Source organism: Salvelinus namaycush, chromosome 5, assembly GCF_016432855.1.
Source record: "Salvelinus namaycush isolate Seneca chromosome 5, SaNama_1.0, whole genome shotgun sequence".
Taxonomy (NCBI): domain Eukaryota; kingdom Metazoa; phylum Chordata; class Actinopteri; order Salmoniformes; family Salmonidae; genus Salvelinus; species Salvelinus namaycush.
The window spans coordinates 50,379,509-50,401,610 of record NC_052311.1 but is presented as its reverse complement, the minus strand read 5'-3'; the positions used below and the strand labels follow the sequence as shown (position 1 = coordinate 50,401,610).

The following is a 22,102-nucleotide window of genomic DNA, read 5'->3' as shown; positions in this document are numbered from 1 at the left end:
TTCACATGAGGTGATGAAATGGCAAAAATATCACATTCAGCCCATTTAAAACAATTATTTAAACATTTTATTTCAAGTATTTACAGATTTTCTTTTCCTAGATATAGCACCACCACCATGTAGGAGTTCAGTTATTTTCTGAGTGTGTTTTCATGGCATAATCTAGAAGCATAAACGACACTTTACAACGCTTTTTTACAATGCTTTTATGATGAATTCAATGGTCTACAAAAAGCTGTTTGTGGTTAATGAAATGGAAAGCTTGGACACAGACATAGAAATTAACACCCGGCCTTATGAGGAGCACAGAGAGGTTGTAAGGGTTTGTTGCGCCCCATTGACAAAGCTAGCGCAAAGCTGTCAATGGCAGTTGTTTGAGTTGTTAGGTCCAAGGGGCTGAATTGATAGGCTAGCGTCTTGTGAGCGCAATCTTGTTGCTCCACTCTCGTCTCATCTTACTCTCTGTTGACGAACTGGATAGAGAAAGAAAAGGAACCATATGAGTCAGCCAGAGTGCATTGTCAATGGTCATCCGAAAGCTGAAATACCTCAATAACAGGTTAGAACACCTAGGACAACTAAACATGAACTGAAAATAGCTCATCTGTCATTATGTCAGAATTATAGCCACTTTCTGAGGGTATTATGACAGCCTCGTCACAAAAACCCTAACGGGAAGAATGTCAAGCACTTAAAAATTGACCATGTTCAACGAAGCACAACTGAAATACAATGATTGACAGTACGCATGCATTCTCAAGACACTCACTCATGTCATTGTTCTTGGTGATGGCGATGGCTGCTCTAGCCCGAGGCCCCTGCTGGGTGAAGTGGTAGCCGATCTTTACGATGCTGGAGTTGTTCTCCAACATGGTGGCAATCTCCATCTCACAGGAGTCCCCCAGTTTCTGTCTCTAGGAGTGGGGTGGGTTAAAGGATGAAAAGGACTTCAATAACCCCATAACCACACAAAATCACAGCATTGTCTTGTTATAAGTTTATCATTGTTTTTTCTCTACAAAGTCTTTTAATGTTTCTTGAGGAACTCAGGAATTTGTTTTATATTCAGTTGTTTATACAGCATACAGCGTATGTAGCACTATTCAAATGTATGTATTCATACTACAGCATACTTTCTGTATGGGTGTCTGACCTGGTTGTCAATCTTGATCTCGGTCAGTGTGGTGTTGTTGGCCATGGCCTTGACGATGGCATTCATGCCCTCGCAGGTGATGAAGTTGGACTCGATGTTAAGACTCTGCAGAGTGGTGTTCTCCTGGAGCATCTCAGCAACAGCCTGATTCACACACAAACACACTTATGTTACTAGAGTCACATTCATTAGTAGCACGGGGAAAATTACAATAAGGATGGGAAAATTAAGATTCTTTGTTGCTAGTCTGGGGGAGAAAGATGTACTCACATAGGCCACGGGGTCGTTGCTACGGGTAGCAGCAATGCTCAGATACTCCACGTGAGTGTTGCCCTTCATCGCCTCAAAGATCTCTTTCAGCGTTGGGATGGGAATGTCCTATAGGACAGACAGACGTCAATCACTTTATGCTGATTCAGTACACCATAACACACAAGGCTACACGCTACCATCAAGTGATCTCATCCTCCATTGTAGAATTGGTCACTATGTACGTTCAGACCACAGGATCTAAAGCCCACTAGGCTTCACCTTGATGTTGTTGAGGTTGACATCAAACAGGCTGCTGTCGTTATTCTGGATCTGCTGAAGGGTCTCCTCCACGTTTGTGGGGTTGGGGGGCTCGTCTGGGAAGATCTTGAATGCATCTGGTTTTACTACACCTAAAAGCACAGGAGAATCACAGGTTAGTGTAAGACTTTCCTAAACATGTAATATACTGAATACCGTAGTAGGTATGTTCTGCTCTGTTGGTCAACCTCTTCATACGTACTGTTGATGCCCTCTGTGTTGGCGATGGTACCAGTGGTGCCCAAGGCGTCGTAGTACTGCTTGTTGCTCATCAGTGTGTACATTCCCAGAATAGCTGCAAAGAAATGGGACTGATTTATATATCTGTAACTCTCATTCATCATTCAGTAATATTTCCTCAGTTCAACATAATTAATGGTAGCTGTCAGCTGAGACCTTTAGCATGTTATTGTCCCAGTAAGTAATCACAAGGCCTTCATTATAACTAAACTGAGAGTGTATGTGACTGCAATTATTTATGAGGGCATTGTTTTGATAGGCAGGTCTCCCAATCTCAATTATACTCTACATATCTTCATGTAGAGAGGTGTATCTATTTCAACAACTGAATTGTACATTTACAGTATACACCCAACACTGTGCAGTACATTGTATCATGAGGTACAGTATTTACCATGTTATGCACGTGCCTACTCTGTGTGTCTGCTTGACCAGATAAGGACATTGTAGCCTTTCCTCAGTTCTTACAGAGAGAGCTGCAGTCACTGTCTCTAATCTCAGTGCCTCCAGGCCCTAAGGACGTTATGAAACCAAACATTAATGCGAGCCATGCAGACACACCAAGCCCAATGTTATTCTAACTGAAAATGGGCCAACACATAATGAATGGTTATTTGGCCCCTAATTTAGATGCATACATAGACATAGAGGCCATTGTATTGTTCAGTTTGACACCATGCCCTGGGGACAAGTACTTTAAATTCCAAATATGTGGGTGAGTTAGCTCAGCTAAGCACTGCTAATTTTACAAGATGGGACGTAGAACAATGGGCTCCTAAAGATATTGGACTGGAGCTGCTGTTGCTTTGCTCAAATCCCCAGTAGAGGGCAGCACTTTGAATATCTCTCACAGTCTCATTACAGACGGCCCCTCGCCACCAAACTGTGTCACACACCAACTGCTGTGACAGCAATCCCCCACCGCCCCCCCCCGCCCACAGGCTCCGACCTGGGGCAGGCTGGGAATTATGGGAGGGAAGGCCTTGTGAGGAGACAGGGATCCAGAGACAGCTGGTCTGGTGCAAAATGTGCCAATGTCACCCGGCTTGACTCTACAGTAGCTTTACAGTACATCCCAGCCTCTCAATAATAACAACAATTCCCCAAATACCATCAGTATTATTAAGAGTGAATAAAAAGCATTAATTAAATCTCAACTGACTGAGGTCCCTCTCCCTCCCTTGCTGCTGGTGGAACCGGCCAGGCAGCTATGCTATTGTGGACTCAGATCCAGCCCCAAACAAAAGAGTGACAAAGGCTAACGAAAGTTTAATCCTCATCTGGACTCCCTCCAAGGTCAAAACTGTGTTCTCAATGAGGGGGTTAATGACAGGCTAATCTATGTGGACACACAGTTCCACTCCCCAAACTCCCCCACTGTCACTTTCCAGACGCCTTTGCTCTGTGGCTGTGGCTCTGCCGCTAAAGGAAAAGCAGTCAGGAGGCCTGCCTCCCCTGCACCGTGGCTGGATACGGAGTGGGATTTAACTATTGTGATAAACAGTGTTTGTTCTGGGCCATACTCTAAATGATATGTGAATAAGGGTGTTATGGTCTCATATGGTTGTGTAGCTCAAAAGAGGCCGAGGCGTGAATTCTCATCGAATTAGATATCATTTGGAAACAGAAAATGTAATGTGTGTTTTTTTGGGTGAAAATCACCTATATCAAATTGAACCATAAACAATTTAGCTGTTTTGAAACAATGTCAGAAAGCACATTTTGCAGATGCAGTAAATTATGAAGTCCTTGTTATGCGTTGATATGAAGTAAGCACAGTGTGAGTGTAAAAACAACCAACAAATCGGGTTGGCACTGTAAGTGATGACCGCATTATGAGACCAACATATCTGTTCAAGCATTTGACATCTCCATTGGGGTAAACATGAAAAAAATTAAAACATGTTGATTCAATTAATTACGTTTAAAACAAGGTTCCCTCTTGTTTGGTGTAAATTGATATAGTACCTTTACCCAACAGACAAGTCTTTGACTCCCTCCCCATCCCTCTTTCCATTCCTCCCTTCTTTTGGTGGCTCTTGGCCAGCTTATTTTCGTGTTGCTGCTGAGCGCAGGGAATTGGAGCCCCCCCCATGCCATGTCCCACATCCCATGTCTCTGCATGTCTGTATGTGTGGGATTGGGTCTGTGAAGCACTGGAACAATAATATTATGGACCAATGAGCAATGGAATAATATGGGCTTATGACAAAATAATAAAATAGGCCAGGGTCACTGTAAACAATTGGGTCACAATACACAGGGCCGGCCCCAGGCATAAGATTTTGAAAAAAGTTTTTGCTGTGAGCCAATGGGGTAACCAAGGATAACCATGGGCTGTTTTCTCCCAAAGCGGGCGGGGCCACAATGTTCTATTTAATACCAGCTGGGAGTATTGGGCAACATCACATTGAAACAATGTAAGGACAGAGAGGGATAGGGCGGCAGGTAGCCTAGCGGTTGGGCCAGGTAACCGAAAGGTCGCTGGTTTGAGTCCCCGAACCAACTCGGTGAAAAATCTTTTGATGTACCCTTGAGCAAGGAACTTAACCCTAATTGCTCCTGTAAGTCGCTCTGGATAAGAGCGTCTGCTAAATGACAAAAATTTGAAAAATGGATAGGTTCTCACCTGCGATGTCACACATCTCAGCGTCTGTGGCATTCTTCAGAGCCTCCTCCAGCTCAGGCTCCAGGGTGATCTGCTCATGGTCGGGGATCTTTCCATGGCCCTCCTTAGGAACAAACGCTCTTCCTGGAGAGGGACAGAGAGAGAGAGAGAGCGAGAGAGAGAGAAGAAGGAGAGAAGTAGAGAGAAAGACACACATACAGAGGGACTGTCAGGGCAACTAGTATCCAAGGGGTCATGAGCAGACTGTAAACAAACAGTACCTATAGCACCAGGGGAAAACCTTTGTTCTCTCAGTATGTATCTTGTATCATATAACTTTCTATTGAGATTCTAAAGAATGACATGATTGTAATATTTCCCTTACAGTTGATTTGTTTTTGTTTTAGTAAAACAATGATTTGGATTGTTTCTGAAAACACTAAGAAAGCCCTGGTTTATATGGGCTTTGTGAATAAACTCCAATAAACTACATTTTCTATTGTATAATTGTATGCATCTCATTTCCATTTCAATGTTACACAAACCGCTAAAATTACACTTTTAAGTCATCACTTATCATTACTTATTTATAAAGTTAAAAACATTGGATTGTTTTTCAGTTTAAAGCAGTGGTTCTGAAACTGTGGGTCGGGACCAAAAAGCCACTCATGTAAGAGCCCCCCCCCCCCCCCCGGTGTAGTGTGGAGTAGTGGAGTCAATAGAGCTGTTCAGTAGTGTAGTGTACCGTACCTTTCTTCTCGCCAGTAAAGGGCACCAGGTCGTCTCTGTCCTCGTGCTCCAGAGCTGTTTTCTCTAAGTGATCCAGCAGGGCGTCACGGTCAAACGCCCCCGTTGAGCTCTTCTTGGTCTGGTCACGCTGGCGGTACCCGGCTGGCAGGATGGCATTCTGGGACAGAAACAGTAGGGGTCAGAGGGCATGTGGACATTGTACAAAGAGTTCTGAATCCTCTGGGGTTCTAGTAGCTGGTTGTGTGAGACTGTGGTTTTTAAGATGTTGGAAAATGGATTTATACGATTTGTAACTACAGTATAAAGCTGCGTAATCCCCAGGAAATTCCTAAGTAAGTCTTACAATGTCAGAGAACAAGATAACATGGGGATTATGTTATTGGCAGTGCCTCAGTTGTGTTAGTGTTCTGTGTGTATCAGTGAATCTGTTGTGTAAGGTACGCCAGGATTGTGGGTTCGGTTCGCAGGGCCACCCACACGTAAAATGTATGCATATATGAATGTAAGTCGCGTTTGGATAAAAAGCGTCTGCTAAATGGCACATTATTATTATTATTATACTATGAGCCTTGTGGATACCTCAGTCTTTGAGTCCCTGGAGTTATCCTTTCTACAATTAACTCCCTTATTTGCCACAAGGGGCCCTCTGGGGCCCTCAGTACCTCGGGGTCCATCTCCAGCAGCTCACACTCCAGCGCCTCTATCTCCTCAGGGCTCATCCCTTTGAGGATGGCATCCTCGTCGATGTCCCGTGGGTCGCTTTTTGACATATCTGCAGGCTGGCTGGGCTCCTAGCTAGAGTCACAAACACACCACACACCCCTGGGGTAGAGCAGGGCACTTTCTGTGGGGAGAAGCAAGAGAAAGAAGAGGATGCACTTGTGAGACAGGGATACAGATTGGACAGATCTTGACAGATATGACCTCGCAGATAATAATAGTGAAGGATACTATGTGTTGGTGTCCTATTAGAACTAGCCAGTGTGAGAGAACCTGGGTAGGTAGGCCTTAAGCACACAAACTATTTTAATTTACTGTGTCTCGTGAGCAACTTATGTGTCACGACTTTCCGCCGATGTCGATGCCTCTCCTTGTTCGGGCGGCGTTTGGCGGTTGGCGTCGCCGGTCTTCTAGCCATCATCGATCTACTTTTCATTTTCCATTTGTTTTGTCTTGTCTTCCCACACACCTGGTTTCAATTCCATCATTACATCTTGTGTATTTAACCCTCTGTTCCCCCCATGTTCTTGTCCGGAATTGTTTATTGTAAGTGCTTGTGCACGTATGCTGGTGTGTGACGGGTTTTGTTACCCATTGTTTGTTTATTCTATTTTACGGTGGTTTTTATTATTAAAATGCTCAGTTGGAACACAGTTTTTGCTCTCCTGCGCCTGACTTCTCTGCCGCCAGTACGCACCCTTTACAGAATTCCGGACCAACTATATGGAGTTAGCAGGAGCAGGTACCCCGGGTATAGGGGCGGAGGAGCGCGTCCAGGAGCACGCAGCAATGCTCCACCATCTTGGCACCACCATGGACCACGTTGTCCAGACAATGTACCGCTGGGAGAGACAGGGAGTTCTACCAGCGCCTCCACCAGCACAACCGGGGTCTCCATTACGCGCCCCTCCTTCTCTTGGTCCCAGTGGGATTCGTCTCTCCCTTCCCCAGGAATACGATGGGACGGCTGCGAACTGCCAGGGGTTCCTGTTGCAGCTAGACCTATACCTGGCAACCGTCCACCCGGCTCCTTCGGGCCGTGAGAGGGTGTCCGCCCTTGTCTCGTGCCTCGCCGGGAAAGCCCTGGAGTGGGCCAACGCCGTGTGGAGAGAGGGAGATGCGGCGTTGGACCAGTTTGAGGAGTTCACCCGCAGTCTTTGACCACCCGCCCGAGGGTAGAGCGGCGGGTGAGCGCCTCTTCCGTCTGAGGCAGGGGACGAGGAGCTCCCAGGAGTTCGCCCTGGAGTTTCGGACCATGGCTGCCAGCGCGGGATGGAACGACAGGGCCCTGATCGACCATTATCGCTGCAGGCTGCACGAGGACGTCCGTCGGGAGTTGGCCTGCAGAGACACCACCTTCACATTCGACCAACTGGTGGACCTGTCCATCCAGCTGGATAACCTGCTGGATAACCTGCTGGCTACCCGCGGACGTTCAGATCGGGGTCTGTTGGTTCCATCCCCCCGCACCCCCTCTCCAATACCCATGGAGCTGGGAGGGGCGGTGCGCAGGGAGACCGGAGGGGGTGCCAGCTCGTGCACCATCTGTGGCCGCAGAGGTCACACTGCCGGTCAGTGCCGGGTTGGTTCCTCTGGGTATCGAGGCAGCAGGCAGGGCGCTCTGGCGTCACCCCAGGTGAGCCGGCACCATTCTCACCCAGAGCCCTCTGTTGCACATATGTTTCTGTATGTCACTTTTCCTGAGTTTTCCCCGCATTCCCAGCATAAGGCGCTCGTCGATTCAGGCGCGGCTGGGAATTTTATAGATAGATCGTTTGCTCATAGTTTAGGGATCCCCATTGTTCTCGTGGCTGTGCCCTTCCCCGTTCATGCCTTAGATAGTTGACCATTAGGGTCAGGGTTGATTAGGGAGGCCACCGCTCCTCTGGGCATGGTGACGCAGGGGGGTCACAAGGAGAGAATTAGTTTCTTCCTTATTGACTCTCCTGCGTTTCCCGTGGTGCTAAGCCTACCCTGGTTAGCTTGTCATGACCCCACTGTTTCTTGGCAACAGAGGGCTCTCACGGGGTGGTCGCGAGAGTGCTCGGGGAGGTGTTTAGGGGTTTCCGTTGGTGCTACTACGGTGGAAAGTCCAGACCAGGTCTCCACCGTGCGCATTCCCCCTGAATATGCCGATTTGGCTCTCGCCTTCTCCAAAAAGAAGGCGACTCAATTACCACCCCATCGACGGGGCGATTGTGCGATAAATCTCCTGGTAGACACTGCACTTCCCAGGAGTCACGTGTATCCCCTCTCACAGGCGGAGATGGAGGCTATGGAAACATATGTCTCCGAATTCCTGCGTCAGGGGTACATTCGGTCCTCCACTTCACTCGCCTGCTCAAGTTTTTTTTTGTGAAGAAGAAGGAGGGAGGTCTGCGCCCGTGTATTGACTATCGAGGTCTGAACCAGATCACTGTGAGGTATAGTTACCCGCTACCGCTCATAGCCACAGCGATCGAGTCAATGCACGGGGCGCGCTTCTTCGCCAAACTAGATCTCAGAAGCGCTTACAACCTGGTGCGTATCCGGGAGGGAGAGAGTGGAAGGCGGCTTTCAGTACCACCTCAGGGCACTATGAGTACCTCATCATGCCGTACGGGTTGATGAATGCACCATCAGTCTTCCAAGCCTTTGTAGACGAGATTTTCAGGGACCTGCACGGGCAGGGTGTAGTGGTGTATATTGATGTAATTCTGATATATTCCGCTACACGCGCCAAGCATGTGTCCCTGGTGCGCAGGGTGCTTGGTCGCCTGTTGGAGCATGACCTGTACGTCAAGGCTGAGAAATGCCTGTTCTTCCAGCAGTCCGTCTCCTTCCTAGGGTACCGCATTTCCACCTCAGGGGTGGAGATGGAGAGTGACCGCATTTCAGCCGTGCGTAATTGGCCGACTCCCACCACGGTAAAGGAGACGCAGCGGTTCTTAGGGTTTGCCAACTACTACCGGAGGTTTATCCGGGGTTATGGTCAGGTAGCGGCTCCTATTACCTCACTGCTGAAGGGGGGCCTGGTACGTTTGCAGTGGTCGGCTGAGGGCTTTTGGTCACCTGAGGTCACCTGAGGGATCTTTTTACCTCGGCTCCCGTGCTGGCCCATCCGGATCCCTCTTTGGCGTTCATAGTGGAGGTGGACACGTCCGAGGCTGGGATAGGAGCTGTGCTCTCTCAGCGCTCGGGTACGCCACCGAAGATCCGCCCCTGTGCCTTCTTCTCGAAGAAGCTCAGCCCGGCGGAGCGAAACTATGATGTGGGGGACCGGGAGCTGTTGGCTGTCGTCAAGGCCTTGAAGGCGTGGAGACATTGGCTTGAGGGGGCTAAACACCCTTTTCTCATCTGGACTGACCACCGCAATCTGGAGTACATCCGGGCAGCGAGGAGACTGAACCCTCGCCAGGCAAGGTGGGCAATGTTTTTCACCCTTTTGTGTTCACCTTTTCCTACAGACCAGGCTCCCAGAACGTGAAGGCAGACGTCCCGTCTGCTGTTCGTGCCTGGTTGATCTATTGGGCCTACACGTCACCCTCCTCTGGTCATCCTGGGATTGGTCGGACAGTGCGCTGTTTGAGCAGGAGGTACTGGTGGCCTACCTTGGCTAAGGACGTGAGGGTTTATGTTTCCTCCTGCTTGGTGTGCGCCCAGTGTAAGGCTCCTAGGCACCTGCCCAGAGGTAAGCTACACCCCTTACCCGTTCCACAACGGCCATGGTCACACCTGTCGATCGATTTCCTGACCGATCTTCCCCCATCACAGGGAAACACTACGATCCTGGTTGTTGTGGATCGTTTCTCCAAGTCCTGCCGTCTCCTTCCTCTGCCCGGTCTCTCTACGGCCCTACAGACTGCGGAAGCCTTGTTTACGCACGTCTTCCGGCACTATGGGGTGCCTGAGGATATAGTGTCTGATCGGGGTCCCCAGTTCACTTCGAGGGTCTGGAGGGCGTTCATGGAACGTCTGGGGGTCTCGATCAGCCTTACCTTGGGTTTTCACCCCGAGAGTAACGGGCAGGTGGAGAGAGTTAACCAGGATATGGGTAGGTTTCTGAGGTCCTATTGCCAGGACCGGCTGGGGGAGTGGGCAGCGTTCGTGCCCTGGGCAGAGATAGCCCAGAACTCGCTCCACCACTCCTCCACTAACCTCTGGGCAGAGATGGCCCATGGCACGAGTTTGAGGTGCGGGAGGTTCCTCCACCCCCTCTGGACATCGAGGGGGCCCCGGCGTACTCCGTTCGTTCCATACTGGATTCGAGGCGTCGGGCGAGGGGCCTTCAGTACCTCGTGGACTGGGAGGGGTATGGTCCGGAGGAGAGATGCTGGGTTCCGGTGGAGGACATGTTGGACCCTTCACTGCTGCGGGGGTTCCACCGTCTCCATCCGGATCGCCCTGCACCTCGCCCTCCGGGTCGTCCCCGAGGCCGGTGTCGGCGCGCGACTTCCGCCGATGTCGATGCCTCTCTTTGTCCGGGCGGCGTTCGGCGGTCGGCGTCGCCGGTCTTCTAGCCATCATCGATCTACTTTTCATTTTCCATTTGTTTTGTCTTGTCTTCCCACACACCTGGTTTCAATTCCATTATTACATCTTGTGTATTTAACCCTCTGTTCCCCCCATGTCCTTGTCCGGAATTGTTTATTGTAAGTGCTTGTGCACGTATGCTGGTGTGTGACTGGTTTTGTTACCCATTGTTTGTTTGTTCTATTTTACGGTGGTTTTTATTATTAAACTGTTCCGTTGGAACACAGTTTTTGCTCTCCTGCGCCTGACTTCTCTGCCGCCAGTACGCACCCTTTTCATTATGATCTCTATTGAGTATTATTGTTGCCAGTCCGCAGTGTTGCCTCTGACGGTATGATGGTAATAATAACTGTATTTCCAGTGATAAACACACATTTCCCTGGAGAACCCTGCTGTCCACATTAATGCACAAATAAGCACTGCCATAACACACAAACACTGCAACATTTTAACTGAGCACACTTTTTCTCGGAAACTGAACTGAAATGAACACACTCCTATAGAACTGAAGCTATGGATTCAAAAGGGAGAGGGAGAGAGCGAGGGAGAAGGAAAGAAAACGTGAAAGCGAGGGAGAGAGAGTGCAGGTTCTTTGCTATTCTTAGTTCCAATGTGGTGAGCTAGGGGTTTAGAGTTACAGAGGCGAGGATAGTGGAGCAGAGGGATGCGTTCCCTTATTTATCACTGGCTGACACCCGCTAGCGGCCCCACCCGTATTCCCTCTACACCCACCGGTGGACAAGCCCAGATAGAGACACAACACAGATCTGAGGTCAGTTTCAAGCGAGAGATGAGCTCAACCATGAAACAAACACAAAGCTTGGCACTCAGTGGAGGAAATACCACAACAATATCATACTGTATATAACTCTGGCAAAACAGGTGACTCATAGGTATGAGTAATGCACCTATCAAGTGTAGGGTCAAATCCATCTACATTTTCAATTTTAAATCTGCATTCCATTTCATATTGGTCTTTTTAGGAAATGCTTTCAGAATTGACCCTAATTATAGACCCTGACCACTTATATGGTAAATCAAATAACAAAAGTTGAAAAAGTACGTCTACCATTGCAACCGAAACAGTTCTATGAGAGCTATTCAAGGGTTACTGAGCTCCCAAGTCAGTGATTGGCAATTTAACACCCCAAGTCAATAACAGAAAATCAAATGCATCCATCAATAGGAAATCAATGTCCTGAGTGTTGAACAAGTCCATTAGCAGCTTATTGTTGTGGTGTCTAACCTTGTTCCTTTCTGCAAAGGTAACAGTGGTGTGCTTTGTAGCCCTTGATCAAGTTACAATGTCAAATGTTATTAGAGTGGCCACGCACATCTTGTGACTTATTGCAAACAAACACCTACACACCTTGTGACTAACGAATAGACTGCTTTCACAGAATGCTTAGTCTACCTGTAAATAAGGCTCTGGTGATGACAATACACTTTGACAGAACATCTAAAATTGGTAAGTCTTCTGAGACACACTGTGATTGTGTGTGTGTGTGCGTGCGTGCGTGCGTGTGCCTGTGTGCCTGTGTGTGCGCGTGTGTGTTGCCATGTCGTAATTAGTGAGCTATCATAGAATTACAGTAAAACATACTCTTACCACAGAAATACTGTAAAGTGTGTGTATAATAACTTCAAGTGTGGCATGTGTCCATGTATGTTTGTGTTCAGTGGAGGGGACACCTCGTCAGCACAGTGCAGCTGTAATGTTTTAAGCCAATGACACGAACACTGGATCAAACAGCTGAGTGTGGAAAAAGATGGAGGTAATTATGGAGAAAACAACTGTATGAACCTTTTAGTTCACGTGTTTCCCTGATGAAGGCGTAGTGCCGAGAAGCATCGGCATTTTGTTTGTTCTCTTGTACATTGCAGGAACAACTTGGCCTTGACTGGATGCAAAAGCAGCACGGCTTTCTCCTTTTCTCATTTGTATGGACAGATGAGGACAAACTTACTCCTGAATGTAGCTCAATGAAGTAGTAACACAATGGGACAACATCCAAACATGAATCTCCTGATTCAACTGCACCAAAGCCCTTGAGCCCATGAGGTTTGTTTGAATAATAGGCTGCATAAACTGTCGCTCTGAGTTTTACAACGTCCTGGCCTCAGAATACAACACGACCAAGGGCAGAGGTTTTACTGTGTATGAATGAGACTATACCGTTTCAGCACAACAAGTGTTCTATCAGAAACATTAAAAAGCCTTCTGACAAATGTGCTTGATAAGTGTTCAAGAGGCAGAATGCCATGTTTTGATTAATTGTGTCATTTTAATGCTCTTTTAACCAATCAGAATTCAGGATTTAATGAGCATATTTAATATTCTGGGAGACGTCAGACTGGAAAGTAGTGCGCACACACCTGTCCCTAGTATTCCCATTGGGTTTCTATGGGAACCAACCTAGTATCTGAGCGGAACAGTGTCACCTGTCAAAGCCAGCTGGCTCAGGAAATTTCTTTCCATCCGGAACCCCAACCATTCCCTGCACCTGGGTTATGCCTGGCTAAGAGATTCTCTTGGGAAAGATAGTTATTTCATCACTACCCACTACTAAACAACATACCACTTCAAGCAGCTTTATCTTCGTTGTGGCCGCTAACCATCTGAGGAGTTGGTTAGCAAAATCCCAGCGACCTGTGCCGCTCCGTGGACCTCTGGTTTAGCCAATCAAAACTTCAGGAAATTGACAACTGGCTGCACAGATAGCCACACAGAGCACACCTGTTGAGAGGAGTGGGGACCACCAAACTGATGCATCCCCCTATATTCATCGTGGCTTTACGTTAATTTCCCATCAACTGCATGGCATGGTGGCCATGATGTCACATGCTGTTGTGTTGGAGAGGCTCTGCTTTTTCCACTGGTGGCATCTGGTTCTGACAACGCTCACTCTCACTTTGTAATCTCGGCTACTCTGTGCAGGTTCACTAAAAGCTTGTGGAGCCTTGGGACCAAATTAAGGGTCCACAAGCTGTATGGTTATGTCCATTCCAAGTTCATGATCCCACAAAGTCCAAGTCTCTGAGAGGTACAAAGTTACAACAACTCATACAAAACAACTGTCTTGTTGTACAGTCCAAAGTGACTACGTACAGACAAGCCACATGACTTGGGTGAAACTGGAAAGATCATTAGAGAGAGGGCCCAAAGTGTCAAAGCAGTGAGTCACTCCTCCGGTTGACACATCAGAAGATTTCACACTATTTGCTGGTTGACTCCTCCAGGTCTTACTGCACAAGTGTAAAATTCCAACTCAACCGCAACTTAATTTTAGCTTCACAGGTCAGCTACTTCCAACGGTGTAAATCTTCCCCGGCTTGTGTTGCGGCCTTCACCCCACATTGAAGCTCCACTTGGAGGACTAAAAGCAACATGTCTGAGAATATCTTCTACTGTCCAACATGGAAGGGTTGTTGTTCAAATGAATTGTGGGGGGAAAAAGAGGCAAAGTTACCTGAAAAATGTTAATGCTCATATTTTTATTTTGCTGAAGAAACTGGTATTTGCCATTCACCATAAATACACGTTTTGATGACAACACATCAATATGGAAGTTTTCATAGCCTGAAAGCAATGACATTGTTTTTCAAGTACAAACAACTGTTTAGAAAAGAGTAAGAACTATTGAATAGGTGGGAATTTATCTTTACAGCAATACAAGGACATTGTAATTCAGTTCCAATGCGTCTCTAAGCTGCCGTAACTCCACATCGTTAGCCACGGTGAAGACACACATTTTGTGCCTGTTTTAAAGACTTTAGCACAAATCAGCCACAACTGGCCCCAGAGACGACTTGATCCAGCCAACACAGCTATTCAAACGCCATGTGTTGCAGTGAAGTTAGCTGGGAGTGGGGGGGGGGGGGGGGGGGGGGGGGTGAGGGACACCCCTTTAAATCTACCATACTCTGAGACAACACCACAAAACTGTATAGTGATAGACAGCTATGAGATGACTTAACCACAGCATACAGCAAAAGATCTTCAATTGAGTGACAATACTTTAGCTTAGGGTTTCACTGGACTCCCATAGAAGAAACAGGAAAAAGTCTCTGCATACTTCCAGTCAGATGAAAATGTATTTAATTGTGGCTGAGCTTTCGGTCAGTCGACCTTCATCAGGGCACTGGACTCCCATAGGAAATACCCAACTGTCAACTGTCAAAGTCGTGGCCAAAATAATCCAAGGCAATTAGAAGACCAACACACCAACTTCTACAGTCAAAGTTAAGTATTCAAGCAATACCAACATAAACCCAATGTTGGATGAAACGAACCTGCTATAAAGTTGTTCAATTCTAATTCTGTCAAACTATATTCACATACTCGTCTCCCTAACTTTTCTGTCCCTGACACAGTCTCTCACACACAGACACATGCACATTGGGTTAAGCTTAGCCCCAAGCAGACACAGAGAGAGAGAAAGAGAGGGAGAGAGAGAGATTAAAGAAAGGGCCACCCTCATGCCAACGGTATCCCCACAGTTGAGAGAGAAGCAGCCTCCCACCTACCTTCACAGAGTTGCAGTGCTGGAGCCCTCTACAAGGCAAAGCCTGCTGTTGGAACCCGAGAATGGCGTTTCTCTTTTTTCTATCCCCTCCCACCGGTTTTCTTTTTTCTATACCCCCCTCCCCTCCTCTCCCCTCCACTCCCTTCTCCTATCTCCCCCTCCCCTCTCCTCTCTCGCTGTACAGCCTTCTATGCTGAGACAGGGATACTGGCAGCACTTTGAGAGGTCAGCATTTTATTATTCTGGCTTTGCAAGAGCGACTGTGAATCACTGAGTAGAGTGAGAGAGGGAGAGGGAGAGGAAGAGGGAGGGAGGGAGTTGAGCGATGCCAATGTGCTAATCAGTGCCTCAATTAATAGAGAGCGTGTGTAGTGTAGTAGGTAACAGGGACATCTACTGGTGCTTTCTGAATCTCCGACAAAAGTTGTAACTACAGCTTATCAAGTTAAGACAGTATACAGTGGTACTCTGTGGTATTCATAATTCCTATCGTACATTTACTCAACATCTCCATCCCAGACTCCACTTTAATAATACCGCTAGGCTAGGCTAGGCTAGGCTACCGCATTTAGAGACAACATGTGATTTGAGTATGAGAGGGGCCTCCTTGTCCAATAGGGTCATCAGATTAATCCATGTTACTGACCAACACTGGGGTGGCCTAAACTGTGAACTTCCAGTGACCTGAAACAAACAGAACATGACATGGAGGAGAGTTCCAAGGGGTTGGCTACCTAAGCGTTAGTGAACAGGTTACATGTTTGGGTTAATGCAAGCTTCACAAAGTAGCTCTAGGGGTCAGTGTTATGGTCAGTTGATATTTTTAGGAAGAGATTAAGGGACAGGATAAGGATTTTAGACCTGGGTTCTAATAACTGTCACTACAGTCTTTATCTCTTCCCTTATGTAGATATATTCCTTGCCATCCTTTCAAGTTCTTTGATTCGTTCTCTTTGTCGATGCATGTTTTCTTCACTGTGAAGAACTGTGGGCTAAGCACCAAGAACTGTACTGGGCCTATCTGTAAGATGTAATTGCGCCTCTATAAGCTATATTCAGTTGGTTTTGTAGTCTTGCTTGCCAGATTCATGGCGCTCCTTTGCAGCAGGTTTAATATCAGGTGCAAGGGCAGTCTAACAAATTTACATTTACATTTACATTTAAGTCATTTAGCAGACGCTCTTATCCAGAGCGACTTACAAATTGGTGCATTCACCTTATGATATCCATTGGAACAACCACTTTACAATAGTGCATCTAAATCTTTTAAGGGGGGGGGGGGGGGTTAGAAGGATTACTTTATCCTATCCTAGGTATTCCTTAAAGAGGTGGGGTTTCAGGTGTCTCCGGAAGGTGGTGATTGACTCCGCTGACCTGGCGTCGTGAGGGAGTTTGTTCCACCATTGGGGTGCCAGAGCAGCGAACAGTTTTGACTGGGCTGAGCGGGAACTGTACTTCCTCAGAGGTAGGGAGGCGAGCAGGCCAGAGGTGGATGAACGCAGTGCCCTTGTTTGGGTGTAGGGCCTGATCAGAGCCTGAAGGTACGGAGGTGCCGTTCCCCTCACAGCTCCGTAGGCAAGCACCATGGTCTTGTAGCGGATGCGAGCTTCAACTGGAAGCCAGTGGAGAGAGCGGAGGAGCGGGGTGACGTGAGAGAACTTGGGAAGGTTGAACACCAGACGGGCTGCGGCGTTCTGGATGAGTTGTAGGGGTTTAATGGCACAGGCAGGGAGCCCAGCCAACAGCGAGTTGCAGTAATCCAGACGGGAGATGACAAGTGCCTGGATTAGGACCTGCGCCGCTTCCTGTGTGAGGCAGGGTCGTACTCTGCGAATGTTGTAGAGCATGAACCTACAGGAACGGGTCACATGCCCACATGGTGGCAGCACATACTCAAAGTTGAGTGTGTCCTAATTATTCATGAGTTATAAGAGTTAATATGATGCTTCCGGTAGTTTCTGGTATTTGCGGGTTGTTTCTGACAGTATGATGTTTTTTGGGGTTGAATAGGGTTGCTAGGATCCCAACCCAGTTAAGAAAACAACAACATATATGGCATGCTTGACATATTTGTATTGTACGTGTGTATCCTACAGCGCACATATGAAAGGGAAAATGTTACCAGACTGCATTCTTCTGTTCCTTATGATTAGTTCTCATAGTTCTCTGCCTTTTTGAGTGAACAATAGATACAGTATGAAAAAGGTTGGTTTACTGTTGAATTAAATCGATCATAAATGTAGGGAAACTGCCTGCTCCAAGGTGAGGTGCCATGTCTTCAAGGTTGTTTTCCCAAGCATTTTCTTTGTTGACTTACAGCAGTTTAATCAAGAAACCTGCTACCAAGATGTGTGTCTCATCACAGTATTGGTCTGATGTTGTTTGACTTGAAGGTTGTGTTTATCGTCCCTCTTTGGTTTCATTTTGACTTTTTTTTTTATCACATACTGTTTTGATAATTCAAAGTCAAACTCAACTAAACCTCATGATGTGTTTTGTTTTTGTCTGCTATATGTGTAACCACCCCAACCAGAGAGAGACACCCACCCAACCCCCTGGGGTATTATCATTAAACAGGAAAGTACACTAGAGTAGGTAGAATGGGGCTCTCCCCTGACGTTCAAGCACTCACACCGCACCCGATCCCCAGGGACAAGCAAATTAAGTGGCTTCTGAAAATCTGTTTTATTATATATATATATATATATATATATATATATATATATATATTACAGAAGAAACCCCTCCTGTTTTATAGTAACCAATGGCTGCTAACTAGAAAAGAGAACTCACATACACAGGAACGTACACACTTCCCCGTTCAAGCCTGTGAATTGAATGCAGAAACCTTTTTCGATGTCACAGAAATAGGACTGAGCTGAAAGGAAACTGTAATTCACTGTGTGGTCAACAGCAGCCTCTGCCTTGCAGAATGAGGATGGAACATGATGAGCCCATAACTGACAATAGGCCTTTGTCCCAAGGGATGTTCCCACAGAGCTGGTGTAGCAGCCTACATAGAAGGATCAGAGTAGTTGGTGCTGTGTTTACAGTAAACAAGCTCTGTCCTTCTTGGATTTGACTGTATGTTCCTCCGCCTTTGTTATGGTTGAAGAACACCTTCACCCATAGATTACATGGGATATAAAACCACAAGCACATACTGTACCATTCCAACACCACCTTAATATGGATCATCTGCTAGACCTACTAAGTCAATTCAAACCTGCCTGTGTGACTCCTGAAAGTATGTGCTCTGTGGTATTGGAAAATGTGTGTCTCATGTAATGTTGGCTGTGGTTTGTCTAATGAATTGTGGCCACAACATTCAATGTGTGTGTACTGTATAAGCTGTATCCTTGGTGATAGAGCAGGCAGCGTTTTTGATAGGTCAGTTCATGGTGGTAACTCAGTTAAAGTACCAGATCATTGACTAGGGATCACAGGTAGATTCTGAATGGCCGCTCCCTTTGACTCACCTAAATGCCTATACAAAGTCCAGTGACTATCAGGTACATTGTAACTACAGTATCACATTGTAGATCTGGGTGGTGTTCAATGTGGAATTATTATATATAAATATTTTTATTGAACCTTTATTTAACTAGGCAAGTCAGTTAAGAACTAATTGTTATTTACAATGATGGCCTACACCGGTCAAACCCGGACGAATTGCGCGCCGCACTATGGGACTCCCAGTCACGGCCGGTTGTGATACAGCCTGGAATCGAACCAGGGTGTTTGCAGTGACACCTCTAGCACTGAGATGCAGTGGCTTAGACCACTGCGCCACATTACATTACTGGAATGCATTTGTGTTGTCTGAGTAGTCAGCATACCAGCCGAGACTACGATCGTGTGTAAATGACCTTCAAAAGGTTATTGATAGCTCAAGAAATAGTTAAGTTCAGTCAAAGATTTAATTTCTGTCCTTGTCTGCATGATTATGATAAGATATCACCTGTCCATAGGGCGGGGTTATTGCATTTGTGTCTGCCATATAGCGAGGTAAGTAATCTGGGATTGATAAAGACTGCATGTTATGGTTATGAGTACGAAGTAAGGTCCCACCTTGAGTTGCATGTTTGAAACATGTAAAGAGTCAGCTTTTAGAACTGAGATTAACCAATTCATTTTAAACCTCTCCCTGTCACCTACCTTTCTCTTCTTCTGAGCACCTGAGGGACTTAAACATCAAGATGGGGTTTAATTTATGCATAGAATACAAATATTGACCTCCTAAATTAATGTACATTCCATGAATTAAGACATTTGGAAATTGGAACCTGAAATGCTCATAAAATGTAATTTGTTCATAAATAAATAAATGCATGTATAAATAAATAAAAGTGAATGGGGAAAAGCTGAATGGAGACGGGTATGTGATCTATGAGTAGGGCCATAGCGTTCATGGTCACATGGCTGATCGTATATCCTTTGTCCCTGAACCTCACAGGGTGCTTTGTCTGTGAGAGGGGATCCGATTTCCCCTCTTGTTTGATGTCTCTTCCTCCCACACCGCTCCCCCTATTTCCCTTACCCCCCTCCTTCCACCCTCTGTTCAACAAATACAGAGAAACTTGATATAAAACAGCATCTGCCATGGCTCTAAATGCTACTGAATTAGCAGTATGTTTGAATTTACCACGAAACACAGAGAGAGAACCTCTTTAGGACAAAATGTCTAGGCACAAGTATTTGTGCTATTGAGTATTTGTGCTATTCCTAGAGTTTTCCTAGCAGGGTTTGGTATGTATCATGTTTATATAAAAAAAAGACATGACCTGAATTTCTATACCCACCCCAGACTATAGGATTATCCATCTTAACGATCGAGACGATCTCACCCAATTTATACTGGAAAACAACATGTGGTATGTAAAGCATCCCTTTGAATGTATTGTGAGTGGGCTCTTCTTTCAGGCTGGTGGGCTGCCTGAGAGGCTCCTGCAGACTAACAGGGTTTGCCTGGGTCAGGGGCCTCTTCCCGTAACACAGGCGTCATTGAGCGGCATAACAAGAACCCCCTCAGCGTCCTTCCTCCAGCCAGACTGATGTCAGGGCTGTGGAATGTGGAAAACAGATCGTACGGGGGCCTTGTTTTCCCTACTGAATAGTCCTTGGGCAGGAATCCAGACCACATGCCACACAGAAGGGGAGGGGGATAGGAAAGAGGCCAAGAAGGCAGAGAAAAAAGCACTTTACTGGAAACTCACAGTGTGAAAGTAGTCAGAGAGAAAGCTAAATTGTGATCAAGGGAGAAAGAGAGAATAAATTGGTACACTAAAAGAAAGAGAAAGATAGAAGGAGCGAGGACAAAGTGAAATAAGTAGTTTGTCAGTAGAAAGGATGTGGATGAGGAGTGGAGGGAGAAAAAAAGAACCACTATATCAATCAAAATGGAGAGGGGAAATCCAAAAACCCAAAATGAAATAGAGCTAGAGACATAACAGAAGAAAACGTTGAGCAAAGTAAAAACACCTATGTAACACACTAGGCGTAGTGGGTTTGGAGTCAGGTGCAGGAGGCAGAAAGTTCAGAATAGCGCTTTATTACGCACAGGGAAAATTAGTACTCTCCACGAAACTGGGCGTAATCAAACAAATGCCCAAAACAGGTAACTAAACAACACGCACTACCACACGTCAACACAGTGGGAAAAATAATCAAGCCCGCACAAAGATCAGGCGGGCCTACCGGCTTAAATAGCCCAACTCAATCTAAACAAGACACAGGTGAAACAAATCAGACAAAACCAACAGAAAAGGGAAAAGGGATCGATGGCAGCTAGTAGGCCGGTGATGACGAGCGCCGAGCGCCACCCGAACAGGAAGAGGAGCCACCTTCGGTAGAAGTCGTGACAGTACCCCCGCCTGACGCGCGGCTCCCGCAGCGCGCCGACACCGGCCTTGAGGACGACCCGGAGGGCGAGGCGCAGGGCGATCCGGATGGAGGCGATGGAAATCCCTCAACAGTGACGGATCCAAGATGTCCCCCACCGGTACCCAGCACCTCTCCTCCGGACCGTACCCCTCCCAGTCCACGAGGTACTGCAGGCCCCTCACCCGGCGTCTCGAGTCCAGAATAGCACGTACTGTGTACGCCGGGGACCCCTCGATGTCCAGAGGGGGCGGAGGGACCTTCGGCACCTCACCTTCTTGCAGGGGACCAGCTACCACCGGCCTGAGGAGAGACACATGAAAGGAGGGGTAAATACGATAATAGGAAGGGAGTTGTAATCTATAACACACCTCGTTTATCCTCCTCAGGACTTTGAATGGCCCCACACACTGCGGCCCCAGCTTCCGGCAGGGCAAGCGGAGGGGTAGGTTTCGGGTCGAGAGCCAGACCCTGTCCCCCGGTACGAACACGGGGGCCTCACTGCGGTGGCTGTCAGCGCTCCTCTTCTGCCGTCCACCTGCTTGCTTGAGGGATTCCTGGACGGCCCTCCAGGTCTCCTTGGAGCGCTGCACCCACTCCTTCACCGCAGGAGCTTCGGTCTGACTCTGATGCCACGGTGCCAGGACCGGCTGGTAGCCCAACACGCATTGAAATGGAGACATGTTCGTGGAGGAGTGGTGGAGTGAGTTCTGGGCCAACTCCGCCCATGGTACGTACCTTGACCACTCCCCTGGCCGGTCCTGGCAATACGACCGCAGAAACCTACCCACCTCCTGGTTCACTCTCTCCACCTGCCCATTACTCTCGGGGTGATAACCAGAGGTCAAGCTGACCGAGACCCCCAGATGCTCCATAAACGCCCTCCACACTCGGGACGTGATTTGGGGACCCCGATCAGAGACGATGTCCTCCGGCACCCCGTAGTGCCGGAAGACGTGGGTAAATAGAGCCTCCGCAGTCTGTAGGGCCGTAGGGAGACCGGGCAACGGGAGGAGACGGCAGGACTTAGAAAACCGATCCACCACAACCAGAACCGTGGTGTTCCCCTGAGACGGAGGAAGATCGGTAAGGAAGTCCACCGACAGGTGAGACCACGGCCGTTGTGGAACGGTGAGGGGCTGT

At 47.4% G+C, this 22,102-nt stretch overlaps 1 protein-coding gene across 1 annotated transcript; it reads right to left on the bottom strand.

Moving 5' to 3' along the window:
* Nucleotides 1–191: 191 nt before the first annotated feature.
* LOC120048421 (tropomodulin-4-like) lies at nt 192–15,188 on the bottom strand. The gene is made up of 10 exons (XM_038994375.1): nt 15,081–15,188; nt 5,984–6,165; nt 5,322–5,478; nt 4,593–4,715; nt 1,926–2,018; nt 1,685–1,815; nt 1,424–1,531; nt 1,154–1,297; nt 770–914; nt 192–473 (listed from the first exon to the last, which is right to left on the bottom strand). Exons 2-10 carry the CDS (start codon nt 6,089–6,091, stop codon nt 451–453), a joined length of 1,032 nt encoding a protein of 343 aa, XP_038850303.1. The 5' UTR covers nt 6,092–6,165; nt 15,081–15,188; the 3' UTR covers nt 192–450.
* Nucleotides 15,189–22,102: the final 6,914 nt, after the last annotated feature.

Coding starts and splice junctions, on each gene's coding strand:
- LOC120048421 (XM_038994375.1), bottom strand. CDS start 6,091: ATGTCAAAAAGCGACCCACGGGACATCGACGAGGATGCCATCCTCAAA. Junction 5,479..5,983: donor TGCTGGAGATGGACCCCGAG/GTACTGAGGGCC, acceptor TTTCTGTCCCAG/AATGCCATCCTGCCAGCCGG. Junction 1,298..1,423: donor GCAACGACCCCGTGGCCTAT/GTGAGTACATCT, acceptor TGTGTGAATCAG/GCTGTTGCTGAGATGCTCCA.